At 33.3% G+C, this 18,546-nt stretch overlaps 2 protein-coding genes across 2 annotated transcripts; one reads left to right on the forward strand and one right to left on the reverse strand.

Annotated features, from left to right (window-relative positions):
- Positions 1–4,091: 4,091 nt before the first annotated feature.
- LOC117615258 (ethylene-responsive transcription factor ERF098-like) lies at positions 4,092–4,773 on the reverse strand. Its single transcript, XM_034344311.1, has one exon. The coding sequence runs from the start codon at positions 4,710–4,712 to the stop codon at positions 4,230–4,232; it is 483 nt and encodes a 160-aa protein (XP_034200202.1). The 5' UTR covers positions 4,713–4,773; the 3' UTR covers positions 4,092–4,229.
- Positions 4,774–15,303: 10,530 nt separating this feature from the next.
- On the forward strand, positions 15,304–16,234 carry LOC117614713 (ethylene-responsive transcription factor 1B). The gene has a single exon (XM_034343610.1). The coding sequence runs from the start codon at positions 15,366–15,368 to the stop codon at positions 16,062–16,064; it is 699 nt and encodes a 232-aa protein (XP_034199501.1). The 5' UTR covers positions 15,304–15,365; the 3' UTR covers positions 16,065–16,234.
- The last annotated feature ends 2,312 nt before the right edge of the window (positions 16,235–18,546 follow it).

The raw sequence follows: 18,546 nt of genomic DNA on the forward strand, positions 1-18,546 counted from the left end.
GATATGGTGATTTTCCTTCTAGAAAAGTATGATCTGCGCACAACGCAGAAAATACATTGTGAGTAGTTGTATGCATGCACCTTTAAATTTCAGGGGTTGGTAATTTTTGACACTGACTCCAATTTAATAAGAAGTTGAGGATGATTACTGGATCTGACACAATTCACTAATACGAATAACTCTGCTTAACTTGTTTTGTGTGATGAAAAGTAATGATTTTCTCATGTGCTTTTATAAGCCTCATAAAATAGGATTACTTTCATGGTTTTTTCTAGATTGACTTTATGAAATGTTTAGCTTTAGACTTTCAGTCCACAATTTACGAAATTCAACTTGAATATGAGTTAAGTTACGTACTATCGAACCATGTACAATGATAATTACATAAATCATGAAAAGGTTGACAAGTATCCGACACGAGTTTTTGAAGAATGTTCAAGTTTCACTCATAGACGGAACTACACTATGGCTAGAGTAGGCTCTAGCCTTTAAAGGTTTGGAAAAATGAAATTTAATACTAATTTTTACGCACTACACCTCATTAATGGAATTTTATTTACATCTTTACCCATATAAGAAATAATAGCTCACCCCTACAAAAATTTCTGATTCCGTCACCTAGGGGTGCAATTTGGATTGGAAAATCCGATTCCAATCAATTCTATTATGACAATTTCCGATTTTGGCAAGTCCAAATCAATTTCGACCTCTGAAAATTCCGATAAAAAATTGGATTGGAATTGGAATGTATCTAGAGATTTGCAAAAAATTCCTATCTGATCCGTTCGAAAATCAGCCCCCCTCCCAAAAATTTGAGATTCCACCACAAAACCAATATAGTTAGAGTAATGTTCTCTTACCAAATTTGTAATATATGCACTCATTTTAACTAGGGTAGTACCTACAAATATGAAGGCACCTACCTATTATATCTTTCAAGTAGTATATGTATGTAATTAAGTGTCTAAAATCAAAATTTACAATTTAATTTCCTCAACTTTTGCCCCACATAAGAAGGGTCCTTCAATTTCGATTTTTCACCTCTTTGATTGGGGGTAATGTTCTCGAATTTTCACCCTTTTTTCTAAACACTAGGGACTCTTTGCATCTGTTTGGCTCTCTTGTTGTTCTTACTCTTAATTGTGGTTTATTTTTGTACCACTCCCCTGTACTTTGGTTAGGCTCTTTTGCCTCCAATCTTTAGACAATAATATTTACATTTTAAAAAAAAAAAAAAAAAAAACTTTGTCTCACACCTCTGAACAAATTGACAGGATGGACTGTTTTTTGAATTTGTGGCTGAAATGGATGTTATATAAGTTATAACAACGTTCAACAATTGTTAATTATATAATAGTCCACTTTAGTGATCTCTAGGCGCACCACAAATATACAAATTTTTATATAAAAAAAACCCAGAAAACGTAGCCGCCAGTCCTTTCATTTGGAATGTGGCCAACTTTATTTTTCACTGTGTAATGTCATTTTATTTTGTCGCAATCAAGTGAAAAAATACAATTAATTAAGAAAAAAGTAACAAAAATACAAAAAGAAAAGGCAAAGTTGATAGATTCCAAGCAAAGAAATGTAAGGTGTGGTCAAAAGCTACACACTAATTCTTGGGTTTTACCAGAAAAGCTACAGATTGGCGCTTACACAGCAGTCTGCTGTTTCTGTTAGGCGTTTTTTTCGGTTGCAAAATTCCATGTTAGGCCCAAGGTCTAAAATATCGAGAGTTTCGGAAATATCAGTCATCCAAAAATACGGATATATCGATGGAAATATCAAGAAAATATTGATGGAAATATCGAGAAAATATCGATGGAAATATCGATATCGATAAAAATTGAATAAAAATCACGGAAATTATGAGAAAAACTTGGAAATTTTTATTGAAACTTTAGATGATGTTTATTTAGTCAATTGTCTATTATTTTATCACAAAAAATTGGAATAAAATGCATGGCATGGTGGGTTAGAGTGATTTAAGTTGATTATGCAGCAACTTAACAAACACCGTGTCTTTAGAAAATATGTAGTAATTAGTGAAAGAAAATTAAACGCACCATAATTTTTTAGTTATAATAATTTACTACAATATATTGCATATGATAAGATATATGAGCTTGACGAAAAAACAAAAAAAATATTTATGAGTAACTTAGTACCACATAAAAAAAAATTCATATTAAAGTTAAAACTTAGTATCACATATAATGAACAATATTAAAACTCAATAGTGAATAATAATACAACTCCATAATATATAACCAAAAAAAAAACTCCATAATAAAATAATAAATAAAATTAAACATATGCCTAAGTTTATCATTAGGGATTTTTTTTTTAAATGGAAATTTATCCTAGATAATATTAGCTTGCAGAAATTTTTATGACCATATAAATATTACACGTTGTAACATTATTAACAAACCCATTCGCAACTTGTTGGATAAGGCCTAGTAGATGGATGAGAAAGAGAGTGGTTCGAATCCCCTTGTTGGAAAAAGCGCCATTTCTCAACAAATTTCATTTATTTTTCAATTTCAATCGCGATATTATATATTGCCCAAATAAAGCACGAACGAGTACGAAATTATCGCCTCCGACATTATCGCGATAATATCGATATATTGACGATAATTAAGTGGATATGGCCTAAAATATCGCCCATTCAAAAAAATGATATTATCGGCGAAATATCACCGATAATTTCGATATTTAAGACTGTGGTTAGGCCTCACCAAGTTTTGGAGGCCATGACTTGTGCTGGGGTTTAAGAGCACTTGTGAATTGAACTGGTTGCGCGCTAGTATTGGGCTCAGTTATGAACACATAAAGACCTCAACTGAGGCCTGCTACCTACATACAGTCTCTGTTTTGTTGAAAAAGTTGTGAGTTCAAATGTCATGAACGGCAGTTTTTTATTTTTTATTTTTAATACAAGTTTTAGTCTTAAACTATAAGAGAAGAAGAGTTTCTCTCACACACGCATTTACGTTGTTGAATGAAAAATAATAATAATAATTTGCTCGAGCCATTCTGAAGACGAGTTTGGTTAAAGGTGGACTTCAAAGGCTACAAATCTAATAACAGAGATATGGAAAACGAAATTAATTTCCTCCTTTGCAATTGTTCCTCTCATGTTAAACACAAAACATGCATGCTCATTCATTCTCTCTCCAAGCTTGACCATTTTTCATTTGTTGGGCTTTTATTTGTGGTGGTGGTGTTATTCGAATTTGTTCTCTCCTGCTTGCCTGGACTTGTTTGTGTCATTTGTCAACTACTAGTACTACGAATCCCAGCGTTACTTTGACAAGTAAAGTACTTGTGTTTGGGACAAATTTGTCTGTCGTCAGCAGTGGTATGTATATATATTCTTAACCTTTATATCCTTGTCCAAATTGCTCTTCTAAATTAATCATTTCTTTCTTGGGTTGGGACTAATCCTGGCTTCATCTTAAATTCTTAATGGATGAGAAAAGAATTTCATGAAACAAAGATTCTCTGTTTGTGTTTGGAAACAAGGTTCTCTATTTTCCTGTTGCGTGATTCTAAAGTTTGTCAGTGGACTAAGCAAGTCCTGTATTGTCTCTTCTTCAATCTTTATTATGCCTTTCACCAAGGAGACCAAAATATAATCTAGATAGTGATCCAACTTTCTCCTTTTTTCAGGATTTTCCAAAATCAGGAGATTGTTTTTTGTACTTTTCAAGCACCTCTTGCACTTTTCTAGCCAAGTCTAAATAACAATTTTTAAATTTATTTTATCACAGATTTGAGCCAATCAAACTAACACCCCATTGGTAGTATTATAATTTTTGAAAGGATTCATTTTCCACACAACAAAAAAAAAAAAAGGGAAAAAAAAAAAAGAAGAGTCTATTGAGAATACCCTCAATATAAGAAAAGTAAGAATTTCAGTATTGTCATAGCCCATATTGCAATAGTGGTATTTATATTTCTAGTATGAGAAGATATCTCAAATTATTTTTTGTGTTAGAAGCCGTTTTATGTTGATAATAACAACATATTATTAGAGATAGCATACACATACATGTGCATACGTGTATATCATACCACGTCATGACTAAAACAAATTATGACATGAAAAAATGTGCTTGCTAAACCATGGTTGAACAACATATATTATTTTATAGAAGGGAAATGTGTTCAACTCACTAAACAACAAGGGAAGAAAAAGGTTACACAAACACAACTCAATTTCACTTCCGTTTGTTTTTCTCCTCTTGAGAATCAAGAAGGTCCTCCAACACATGGTCATCCAAATACTCAATCTCAAAGACTTGCCTTCCTTGTCCAGTAGATGAACTTCCACCAGGAGCAGCAGCAGCAGCAGCAGCAGAAGAAGAAGAAGATGAAGAAGAAGAAGAAGAAGAAAATGATGATGAGAATCTAGGAGGATGAGGAGGAGAGCCCATAACTTGAGAATAATACTCATTTGGAAAGTTGAGTATGGCAAGATGACCCCTTAAATTAAAAGCAGCTCTGTCATAAGCCCTTGCAGCTTCTTCAGCCGTATCAAATGTACCAAGCCACAGACGAGCACCTTGCCTTGAAGGGTCTCTTATCTCAGAAGCAAACTTCCCCCATGGCCTCCTTCGGACTCCCCGATAACGCACTTCTTCGCTTCCCTTCTCTTCCATTCCTTGCTTCTGTAGATCCTTTCCTCTACGAGGGTCTTCCATAATTTCTAGCTTGATTCTTTGAATAATTTCTGGTGGTCGTTAATTTTGACAAGCCTTTCTGTTTTTGGTTTAAAATATGGTGGCATATAATGTATCTCATTGATATATTTATAGGTGTTTGATTTTGGGACAAATGGGGTCATATCACATATGACTTAGATGTACTGTGATTGTGAGAGTCCACATGAACGTGGATTGACCAAGCGTAAATGGATGTTTCTTGGAAGGTTCTTCATCTTCATGTATATTAATTATTATCATCTAGGGCTATAATAGAGGTGCAAAAATTCGATTCTTCGACTCTTTCTATGATCAAATTCAAAAAGGGTTTGTAAATCTCTTTTCTTGATAGGCATTTTCTTTCAAATGGGCTTCGAATTCTATCTTTTTATGTTCATATTATGTGAGAATAATAGATTGTGTTGGTTGGTAATAGTTTTTTTCTTTCTTACACTGAACCATTGAACTGTATTGTCACTTTACACAGAATATGTAGAGATTGATTCCCATATCAAAAAGATTGGAGGAATTAGACCCACAGAATATGAATGCGTAAGTGATTTCATCCTAATAACTAAGAATATTACAAGCATGCACTAGCCATACAATTTTGGTTGAAGGCAAAAATAGGAAACTCAGGAAAAGCAAGATAAGGTCTCAAGGGGTATAATTTTCCTGTTTGGTGGAAAAGTGGACTGCTATATATTGTCCCCTTGCACTACTCCCTCGTAATAATATGCTTTGATCATTGTAGGGATTTCAGATATGAGAATTTTCAAATCATATCAAATTATTCAAATTTTATTTTATTTGATATGAAGCATCTAGAATATGAAAATATTTTTGCTCACTACTTTAACCTAATGTGTATTCTCACCATCATTCTCAACACTTGACACATGTTTATAGGCATAACCATAGTTAATTCTTTGTTTTGTATTTGTGGAACCATGGTTATGCCCATGTACACATGTCAAGTGTTGAGAAATGTGGTGATGGTACACATTGGGTTAAAATAGTGAGCAAGAATGCTTCGTATAGAATAGCATTCAAGCGTTAACGACTCATTTTGGCTCACTCCACACTATAATTCTTTGATCAAAGTCATTGATTCTGCATTCCATGATCATGGTTGCAAATATACACTCAAATTGAAAAAAAACATAAATTTCGACACAATGATATTTTAAATTACTCTAATGTATATAGAGGGGAACAAACTTAGATACAAGTGGGCGAGTACACTGCCTTGGCCAATCGCCATAACCCACACCTGCTCAAGTTGAAAATCTTTGATTATTTGTGAATATTTTCATTATGTCTCATAATGTGTTCATCTATTTATTTTATCACAATTAAAATAACTAAATGATTTTCATTTCGAATATTTTTTTTTAGAAATGATCTTTCAATGAGTACCTAAAATTGAATGATTCAAATCATATAATATATTATGGAGTGGACCTGGCGATTAATTAATGTAATGTTGTCAATTAATATGGTCATAAAATGTGATCCCTTTACCTTTATTTGTAAAAAGTGCTACTATTTCCACTCTCTGTCCTATTTTCGCACCCACCTAACCTTTCCAACTACCATGTAAATTTGAAAAAATACAATCCTATCTTTTCACCCATCATTATTCCTAAAATACCCTTAATTATTAATTCAAGCAAATTCTCTTTGCTAATCATTAGTAGTTGAGATATTGAGAGGATGAAGTTGTGTTTGATGGACTGGATAAATGCTTTAGCAACTGAGGAGTAGTACACTTTCTTCTTCTTTATTTCTTTTTTTGGTCAAACGATAGAATAGGTGGGTTACATGAGTTGAGGTTTCTTTTCCCCAAGTCCTTAGAAATCATTTTACAAAGGGAAAAATTTGTCTTTAAAATTTTAAAAATAAAATAGGTGAAAAAATAGGACATAGGGTGGAAATAACAATACTCTTTATAAAACAAAACATAAAAAGAGAATATATAAGAATAACCAAATGATCTTGAGTACATCATATATTCTTCTGTCCAAACAATCGAAAAATTCCTAAAGTATTAAAAAGTGGCATAGGATTAAAGTAAAATTCAGACCCTCCCTCTTCCAGAAATAAAACCAAGACACTCTCGTCGTTTAAAAAACATGTTCTCAAATACCACTATAGTAATACTGATATTCAAGAGCATTTCTCTTGAAAGATGGCAAATCAAATAACCTTTTTTTCTTCTTTTCCAAATGGGATAAAATATAAGTTTTGGTAAACCTTGAAGACAAATTATATGTCATTAACTACCAAACCAATAACTCGTCCATAAAAAAGAAAATGAAAACCTAAGGGGCGTTTGATAATAATTTCAATTTTAGTTTTTAGTTTTCATTTTTCATTTTTTGTGCTAGAGCATAGAGGAAAAAGAGGGAGAGTGGAAGTGAGAATGAGAATGAAGATGAGATTGAGAGGGAATATGAGAGAGGAGGATGGGAGGAAGAAGTAACAATAGTGAAAACAAAAACTAAAAACTGAAATCTATTTGAAATTGTTTTCACACTCAAGTTTTTGTTTTCACTTTTGTTACAACTCCCTCCCATCCTCCCCTCTTATCCTCTCTCTCAATCTCATCCTTACTCCCATTCTCACTCTCATTTTCATCTATACTCTAGCACAAAAAATAAAAAATAAAAAATGAAAACTAAAAATGAAATGGTTATCAAATGAGGCCAAAGTTACCTAACCTAAATTTTATTTTATTTTTTCCTTCCAAAACCTAGCCTAATAAATTTCTTGGAGGTAAAAAAATTAGGCGCTATATCTATCAATTGGAAAACAAGAAGGTTGCGGACTCCTGCCCCAAGCATTTTGTGATCACTGATTACGTCGTTAAAAACAGTGTGACATACATAACCAATGGGCTGTGCCCGCTCGGAAAGTGAATCCCAAAATGATTTTGTTATTTGTCTTTAAATATTTGTTTTGGGTACAAAGAAGGCTTGCTTTTTTATTTATTTATTATTTATTTTATCTTTCTCTCGAAATATGGGCAAAAGAAGAAGAATTGAGGGTTTCTCTTGTTTCATGATTAGAGAAACGTCAATCTATACTAATGGGAATTGTCAAAGCTTGCATACGTTAGGCCATACGCACAAGGAAACATGATGAGCTCCAGCAGATTAGTTTTTTTCATAGGTTCATCCAGGACAGAATCTTTATAGGATCAGAAGCTATAGAAAATGGTCCAATTCGTGTAAACGAAAGCTTTGACATTGCCAAGATATTCAAAAGGAGCTCCTCACTAACTCCAATTTAGTATTAATTTAAAAAACAAAAAGGTAAGCAAGGAACTAAGAAACAAAACGAAAAAATAATAATAATTAAAGCAAAGAAAACTGAGAGAATTTGGTTTGAATGTCCTAGAACATGGAGACCAGATCATCCCTAGCTACTTTAAACTGTTAATGAAGCTTTGTATTCAGGCAGATTTAGTCTTGGATCAATTTAAAAAGATGAAGGAATTGCATTCTTATTTGCCAACACCTTTCCGATTTTATTAATTACAACTCCTTAATCATGGTTGTTTGACCCTCTAAATTCTAATCCTTTGAATATTTTAGCATGCACTTTTTTCAAATGTTAGATATATGTGGTTGTTGTTTGAAAATGAAAACATGATCAAGCGAAAACTTAGCACAAAGAGCCAAAATTTGTAAGCATCTTGAATGGAAAATAATTTTGAAAAGATGCATAGCTTTATGGGCATCTATGCCTTTTTAACAAAGAGTGGAGAAACCGTGTGAACCTAATTCTCATCGAGGAAAAGCAGTTTCAGAATCTAAATCTTTCAAATGAAATTGGGGATAGCGGGGATAGCGGTGTTTTGTCGAGGTATCATAGAATGTCAAAAACTTTTGATAATGTCAAGATATAAACCTTGTGAACGTAAGAGATTTATAAACCTTTTAACAATGCCAAGGTATCATAGAATGCAAAAAAACTTACTTGTAACGGGGATAGCGGTGTTTTGCTATCCCCGGCCAATAATACAATAACATGTAGAAAAATTATCCTACGAGTCATTGCATTATTGACTGAGAATAACAAAACACCACTATCCCCATTGCATGAGAGTTTTTCTCCATAAAATGAAGCTACGAGTTGAGTATGGATTGGGTGCTCTAAAATACATTTTATGCTCGCCTTAGCCCATCAATAATGCATGAGGTGCTGGGTTTATCATTTGAAAGTTATACAATTTGTTACACAAGTGGAACTCTAGATAACACAATTTGAAGCCCATTCCAAATTGCAACAGTGTTTTTAGTTGTATCCAAATTTGTTCTTTAAAAAAAGCTCCTCATTTTGGGAGGAAAATCCCCTCTTAAGGCCTTAACTTGGTTTGCAAATGCTAAGGACAGATTTCAGGCCCATTTTAGTTGACCCAGGTAGATTTCTTCAGATTTAAAGAATCACAATGAGATGGAACAAAATGTAAATGTATGTTCGAATCTCCCCGTTCTTAATATCGTTTGTATAAATAAAATAACATAATATACAAATAATATCCTTTAATGAATCGAAATATTGTAGCCAAAAACCTTTAGTGGTGTTAATACACCTGGAGACGGCTATAAGATCCTTAATTCACAATCTAATTGATAATTATGAACTAATTTAGGTTGATTTTTTTAGTAATCAACTATACTACAAATTTTCATATATTTTGTTACTGATGAATCAAATCGTGCTCGAGTATAGCCAGTGAGCATTTGTCTCTTACAAGGATGATAAAGACGTACTACTTTGGATGAGATCCACATAGAAAGAAGAAAAAGCTCTGCCGGTCAAATTCAATCACCAAAATGCAGATGCATTGAGCCTAGCCATAAAAATCCAATGCTACCAACAAAAAATATATATATTTTGGAGGCTGATTAATGAAATGAAGCCCCTTTTGCAGTCCTAGGGTTGCATGTTTATAATGTGAACTGGGGTTGAGGTCGTAAAATGATGAGTGAGAGTTTGCTGTGGGAGTGAAAAACTCATGGGGACCCAGATGACCTAACAACTCATTACCTGAGCACCTAGATTTGACTACATTAAGGTTTATATTTTACCTGGGAAATATTCTGCAATCAATTACTTTGTCATCTTTTCACAACATCTGTACTAATATTATAATCCCTAGTTTCATAATGTATGTACAGATTCATGTACCATTTACACCTTTTTAAACAGAAATGGTTCATCCCTTTATCCAGCTTTCATGTTTGATGATGATATCAAACTTATCTTTTGGTTCGTTTCTTCTTAATTTCAAAGAGTTTGGCATATCAGATTTTGGATCAGAATTGTTAATTAGATAACATTATATACGCGCACGCGCCTGTAATTATAATGCGTCATATTATGACAACATAACATGCTAGATATATATATCTACTAAGTGATCGTTCCTATTTTTAATTGTTGCTATTTCCACATTATTACTTAAGAAAATCCTGATTTAAGGATGATTTTAATATCCTTTTATTCCTTTACACAACCTATACGGCTATACCTATGGATAGGATGTCCTACAATATAATGATGTGAAATTTTTTTTTTTTTTTTTTTTTGCGAAAGTATAATATATTAATGTTGGGAATCATAAAGATGAAGGGAACAGATGTAACACATAATAATAAAAATTACAAAAGATGTTGGGGCATTGGTTTGATATGATTATTGGGGGATCATATCAACTTTTTAACTTTTTTAGCAGTGAAAAAGAAAAAAAGTGATGATTTGTAACTCAAGCAATTAAGAATGATTATTTTTATTCAAGAGATTTTGTGTTTGAATTCCCTCTTTCTCAATATCACTTGTAATAGTAATCAAAGTTTCTTTAAATTTTCATTAACTAATAGTGATTTATAACAAGGATTACTAATCCTTAAATTTTTTAGGAATCATTCATCAATATTTGTGAATGACTAATTTTTCTCAATCTTTTTTTACCTTGGTTCATTTCTTCAATTTTCCAAAATTACTCTCACAGAAAAATAAACACTAAAAGTTTTTAAAGACAAAAATAGTGTAGTTTTAAGGTCATCTTAGATCTAAGTCCAAAATGATTAGCTGTCATTGAGTTTAGTCCTCGTGTTTTTTGTTTTAGATGCAGGTCTTTTGACATTTATTACTTTTTTGTTGTGTCGATTTTACCCTTTGAGGTAAATAAGAAAAACACATTGAAAATCTAAAATTAATGCATTATTTCCTTGTAATTGAATTCCATAATTTAAATTTTAAATTATTTCCTTGATAATATTCCTAATATATCGATAAAATACAATTTTACCAATAAAAACTAAAGACCCACATATTATACCAATCTATCAGACAAGTACCCACATTAAATTATATACCTGACATACAGGTAAATAGTGTTAGGAACATAAATTAGAAGACTACCTTTAAGTCAGATACAAAAATAGACAAAATAAAATTGTATGTTACCTATTTAAAAAAAGTACATAAAATACTATAACACATTGTTAAAAATATGAAAAACATATATATATATATATATATATACACACACACACACACATATATATACCTATGCAATATGACATAAATGACTATTACCTGATTCAAGTCATAAAAGGCAACATTGGAACAAAAAATGATTTTAAAAATAAAATAATAAAAAGATTACATCATAAAATAGTAAAAAGAGAATGTAATTCTATGTGGCACAAAAGTCAAAAGACTTAGATCAAAGTCACCAAATTCGAGGATTAAATCCAACTCCTTAATATGAATTTGGATCTATATCAACTTTTCTATAGTTTTAATTTATGATGTGGGTTATTTGGTAATAAAATGTGCCATAAATGCATTCCTAAGTCATTGAAAAGCATACCAATATGTGAATTCGATCCGTGCCAGTCCTTGAACATTAGATATGCTTACTTTTAGTCGTATCACAAAGCCAACAAATTTAGGGAACCGGCGGAGCTCCAGGTTTCACTTTCACTCCTTCATAAGAAAGACAACATGTACGAGATTTCACATTCCAAAAAAGGTGCTCACCAAACATAAGAGACTATTCCTGCCTCATGATAATGGTTAGCGTCAATATCCTTAAATACATGCTCATTTTTAATGTAGAAGCTCGTGGTCCAATTTTTAATATATATATTGCCACTCGACATTACTACGTGGCATCGAAGGAATTTTTCTTATAGATCCTAACACCTATTTTCATTTGGCACTGATAATAACAGTATAACTAAAAAGATTGTACTAAAAGGAAATCATTGCCATGTACATGGTAATCAAACGAAAATGAAAAGAATTACTTGTTATTGTAGTAACTAAGGGGCGCAGTCTTGGCCTTGAAGATTTTTGGAAATATTAAGATGGTCCTAAGTGCACGGGAGGGTGGGGCATATGAAAGTGGCAAGTTAAATGTGAAAAATATATGAATGGACCATATACCATGAATCTGTAGGCATCATTGCTGGCCTAACTGGTTAGTCAAATTAATAGTGATGAATTTGGCTTTTTGGAATCTTCCTCAAATTTGTTTTTATTTCTGTAGAAGAAAAAAAAAAGGTTTAATTTTAAATTTATATAAACCCTTGGATGGTGGTGGTGATGGGGAGTGGTGAGCAAGACTATCTCATCAGACCATTTGAGCACATGTGATATATAGATGCAGGTAAATAGTTTTTTTATTTTTTTAATTTATAAATTCCAAATTTTCCTCATAAATATCTATTTTTCTAGAAAAGAAGAAAGAAAGTAGTTGTTTGACAAAAGAAAAAAAAAAGGAAAGAAAGTAGTTCAAGTTGGAACAGAAATTACCCTGCAGTTTCCTTATGTTTTTTTTTTCTGCTTATTCTCTTACTTTTCAATATCCATTTCCTTTAATTATTTTTGTGGATATGTTTATGATAAATAAATAAATAAGCAATCGAAGTTGGATTAATCTTACCTGATCGACTGGTGACATGAGCGCTAATTGCAATCTGCACCCTTGTCCCCCTTTCACGAGATCGGTTGGAATGGCAGCAAAAGTCCTTCAAGACCAAATTTGCATCAAACAATTTGGACCATAAGTTTCCCACCACATCCCCATATATATGGTAAAAAATAAAAATAAAAATAAAAAACCAAATTTGGTATTTTGGTTTGAAGGTTACAATAGTGGTATAAAATCGTGGGAGCATTTTGCTCACTACTTTAATTCAAAGTTTATGCTCATTACACTTCTCAATACTTGACACGTGTTCATAAGCATAATTATAGTTACAAAAATCAAAGTAAAAAGTTAACTATGATTATACATATGGATACATGTCAAGTATTAAAAAAGGTGGTGAGTATACACCTTAAGTTAAAGTGGTGAACAAAAATATTTCCCTAAAATTGTGGGTTAGTGGAAAATGGAAAATATTTACCTTGTTTCATTTCATGATGGAGACCTAAAAAAGGAAGGATCCCAAAAGGGCATTTTCCTAGAAGCTCCATCCATGTACATGAAAACATTTCAAAGATGCTTAACTGGGGCTACCTCAAATATTATCTTTTACTGCAGCTGACTTGTCTCTTTCCTTCTCTTGCATCCATTCTTTCCGGAGGACTTTCAAAGTTGAACCAAAAAAAAAGTATCCTAGTTTTGATGACTTTGAAACATGACAACAGGGATGAGGTTTCAAGGGGGCGTGCATCTAGACCTTTCAAACATCAATTTCCTAATGCCGACTGATGAGATAATAGTTTTGTGCATTTAGGATAATAATTTTTTATTTATTTTTGTATATATATATATCACAATCACCAAACAAGTCCCAAGGAGAAAATTTAACCCAACTTGTTGCTTCATACAAAAAAGGTCATTCTCATTCGGGTGCTGATGAGCTTGAGCAGAGTGAGCACGTCCAGATAGCAGCAAAATAGGATTTTGGCTAATCATTTCACATGAATCCCGATGTTTTATACAAATAGGAGAGACGTGAAGAAAACCTACCTAGGCTACCTAAGCTAGCTACCTAAACCACAGTCAAACAATTAGTCCCCTATTTCTTACTTTCTTTTTGTGTGTTCATAAAATGTATGTGTTCAATCTTGTCCCATCCTTTGGTTTTTTCGAAAACTTTGTTAAATAAAATTTAAAAAATTTTAAAAAAAAATCTGACTGAGTGCTTTCAAAAGGTTGCCAAAGAAAATTGACCACCGCTTTTTTATTTTATTTTATGGTTTTAAAGTTTTAGTAGTTGTGTCAAATCAGTCTAAAATTTAACTTACGTGTGTGAGCCTCTCGTATATATTTAAGAGTATCAAACACAACAAATCAAAGTGAATAAAGTCCAAACACAGTTATACATATGCAATGCAAAATGAAGATAAAATGAAACATATGTCTTAAAATGTAATCTAGTTTGGAAATGAAATATGCAATGCAAAATGAAGATAAAATGAAACATACGTCTTAAAATATAATCTAGTTTGGAAATGAAATATGCAATGCAAAATGAAGATAAAATGAAACATACGTCTTAAAATGTAATCTAGTCTGAAAATAAAGAGTGGAATCTCACTTAATTAACATCTATAGCTCACCATTGAGCAATGAGTACTAAGGCTACAACTATTTTTCCACATCCATGAGTCCATGACCTTGTGAGTCTAGTTTCTAGGGGTCATTTTCTTATACATGGAAAATCGAAGTCCACTTACACCAAATGGGTCAAGTTTTAAGTTCGTGATGGATTGGTATGAGTGGAAACCGTAGCCAAGTGATCCACGGGTGATTTGCTCTTGTTATTGCAATTTAGTGATCTAATCTTCTTCTTCCCTAATAAGTGAAATTGATGATAAAGTGACAAGTAATAATATAAAACGTATTGCTCAAGTTTTATTTGTAAATCCAAAGCCATAAGACCCTTGACTTCTTTTTTCCAACCCTCATTTCCTCGAACATTCACAAAACCATGACCTCTTTCTTCCCAAATAAATTTTTTGGGCTCCAAGCCATCCAAGCAATGTCAAACATTTTTTTTTTTATTTCTTTAAAATCCTAGTTGACAGCTTTGAAAGCGAAAATACGTGGAAAATCCAACGGTGGTCCTTGAAGTGGTAAAAAATTGAACTCACTATCTCCAACGGCCATTCAACTACCACGCAGTCTGTGAATTGTGGCATTCAGAGGAATCCACATGCTGACACGCGGGCAAGCTCCTATGCGACAAAAGGACACTGATATCATAAGCTGCTGAGGTCACCACAAGTTTCTCTCTGACCTGGCCGCCATGCTTCAATTGACCCATGTGTTAAAATTCATCCCAACTTGCGTAGGATCCCACAATAAATACAATAATACACCAAAACAAATAAAATATAGCCAACCACATCTTATATTTTAATATGATCCAACTGGCTACTTTTACCTTTTCACCCTCATAATTTTTACCCACTCTCTCTCCTTGGGTCATTTTTAACTTGGGGGCCCCATTGGCCCCATTGGCCCCTATTGGTCCACATTGGTCCTGTGGGACCCATTGGAATTGGGTATAAAAAATGGAGGAGGCCCCAAGTCTTAGCTTAACCACAACGTGTAGCCACACTTGCAAAAACACAACATTCCAAGAAGAAAACAGAGACACCACCTCAATTCTTCAAATGAATTACTCAATCTTCCACTCCCCAATTTCCGATCTGTCACCTGAATCTTCATTCGGATCATCATTTTCTTGGGATGATCACAAATTTGGCAACAACTCACTTCCCTTCAACGAAAACGACTCCGAAGAAATGCTTCTCTATGGCCTAATTTCCAACACCACCCAAGAAATAACATCAAGAGAAACAGAGACACTCTCTGTTTCTGCAAACCCAATCAAGGAAGAGGAAGTGAGCTCCACGTCCGACTCGGAGAACCCGAAAAGGGAAAAGTCCTACAGAGGGGTGAGGAGGCGGCCATGGGGCAAGTTTGCTGCTGAAATTAGAGACTCCACCAGGCACGGCATAAGGGTGTGGCTAGGCACATTTGACAGTGCCGAAGCTGCAGCCTTGGCCTATGATCAGGCCGCCTTTTCGATGCGTGGCTCCGCGGCGATTCTCAACTTTCCGGTGGAGAGAGTCCGAGAATCGCTTAAAGAAATCAACTATGTCGCTTCGGATTTGAACGGGGCCTCGCCGGTTGTGGCGCTCAAAAGAAAGCACTCCATGAGAAGGAAAATCGGGAACAAGAAAAGCAAAGTGGAGAGAGACGTGAGGATAGAAAATGTGGTGGTGTTTGAAGATTTAGGCGCAGATTACTTGGAAGAATTGTTAAATTCATCTGAGAGCACATGTGCCACTGCCACACCTAATCGTTGATTCAAAAACATTAATTCAACTTTCTTGTATTCTTTTTTTGTTGTTGTTGTTGTTGTTGTTGGTAATTGTATGAACCATCATCACTTGAAATCTTTGATCTGTCTCTTCTCCAATATTTTCTTTTTTCTGTGAAGTTGCAAAAAAACGATAAGGAGTTACGTATTTATGTATCCTGGTGTCTCATTTGTGGCGCTCAATTAATTGATCCTTAAGGTGATTAGATTTAATATTCTACTAGTCAACTAATATAGCTGGTCACACTTATCATACACAAAATGACATTGCCACATGCACGCGTGCTGTACGAACTCCAAGTTAAATCACACTTAATAGTAGTACTTCAATCCTCACATCTTTTTGCATTTTGCTGGTTTTCCATAATCGAGAGATTCTTATAGTTGTCGTCATGCATTGCGTTAGACTCTTATACATAACGTATAATATTTGAATTATGTGTGCATTCTGTGTGCGCATCTAATGCATTAGTTAGACTTTTACGTATCATACGTGAAACTTGGATACATACTACTTACATAAACAAGAAGTTTTCTTTCTTCGACGAAGCTACAAAATTAATATTTTCCTTTATAGAATATCATATACATTGGTCGATGAGCAAGGAGTGTGAATATTGTTATTATTATCCTCCAATGCCAAAGGGGCCAGGCTATCAAAATATCAAGGATATATACATATGATATGGCCCACGAGCCATGACCAAAGAGCTGCAACTTGCTTGGTTAGTCCTCATTTTCAATCGAATTATTTTTGGTTTTTAATGGCAGTTTTGTCTTTAAGCACTAAGCACTTGTACGTGTGGACACCTGTATAAACCTAATCAAGCAATTAGCTCGAGCATAATGCAAATCATATCAACTAATTAAAGCTTAATTCTATCTCCAAGTAAGTAGTTGTGTGGAGAAGGAGAAGAAGAAGACAAAACTGCCATTAAAAACCCAAACTTGAACCACTTTGAACACTGTTTTGGTCCAATTTCAAAGCAAAGAAGCTTCTACGAGCAATTCAGTCTTAGTAATTTGGGTGGACAATATCTGCTACTTGCGACTTATCTAATTCATTCATCCTCGCATATAATAATACACAGATTTAATTCATTTGAATATATATTATCTTCACGTGGGATCTAATTTGGTTCTATACAACTATCATAAATTGTGACCCTCCTTCCTCCGCTTCTTTTTAAAATATTTTTCTGTGGACCAGATGATTTGCTTTCGATATCACGTATAAACTTTATTTTTATCATTATATCACTATTTAAAAAAGGTTACAAATTCGAATTCTCTTTTCTTTTCAATAGAAACGAATACCGCTATCATATTATTAACCATATACTATGATAATTGGTGCGATATAATATGTAACACTATAATTACACGATCATGCAACGGCTTAAGCGATTTAGTATTCTGTCTATGTCCACGGAGAGTAGTTAATATTTAAACACAACTAACTAATGATAATCCATGGGATGGCAGTACATGAATATTAATCTTTAATTAATTTTTATTTTATTTTTATTTGACATTATCCATTCACAAAAGACGCTAGTAGCAATATTGTAATTCGCATGAATGTTGATAACCATAAATTTTGTCACGTGATTCTCAATTGCAACCGGTAAAATTGAGGGTCAAAGTCATGGCAGCCAAAATCCAACCAAGTCATTCAAGCCGCTTCCACGTCCTCTAGGAAACCTAATTAAGCATAATATTCAATGGAAAATCATGATTAGAATTTGATTAAGTGAGTTGTTTTAGTACGTATGATATGGTTAGCTCAACTTGGCCACCTTTCAAGAACAGAGGTAATGGGAATATTAGAAATTCGATCAGATTCTCATTTAACTGGACTTTTTTCAAGAAGGACTTGAATTATTTTTTTGGGTTATCATGATCATTGAAATTTTACTAGTTCCTGCAAGTGTTGCACTGATCATGGAAAAGATATTGGGATGACATCGAAGGGTTTCCACCCTTAGGTCTAATCTAACGGAGTTAGGATTTGTGAAATTATGCTTTCTTGACTACAAGAGAAAAGATAGATAGATTCATCCAACACACTGCATTTCAGACATCCATCTAATCTGATGACAAAAAGATAGATTCTTATTTAAAGACATCAATGAGAATAACTCATGATTAAAAGGTCGGGTACCACTAACATACATAAATATAATGTTGGAGTTTTCTGCTCAGATACTCAGCATATTAATTCAAGTATTAATGCAATGATGCAAACCGATAATTTATTTATTTATTTATACGTTTTGTGGCTAAACAGAGTTTGAATCTATCTCCAGCTACTTTTCTTATAACTTTCTTCAAAGATTTATTTAAATGACACTCTTAAATAGTAATTAGACAGAGAATTAACTCACCCCACATTCTCTATGGGGTTAACAAAAACTGTTGATGTCAAAATTGGATCAACAATATAGGTAAACAATGAAACACACAGT

The sequence above is a fragment of the Prunus dulcis genome, chromosome 1 (assembly GCF_902201215.1).
Source record: "Prunus dulcis chromosome 1, ALMONDv2, whole genome shotgun sequence".
Taxonomy (NCBI): domain Eukaryota; kingdom Viridiplantae; phylum Streptophyta; class Magnoliopsida; order Rosales; family Rosaceae; genus Prunus; species Prunus dulcis.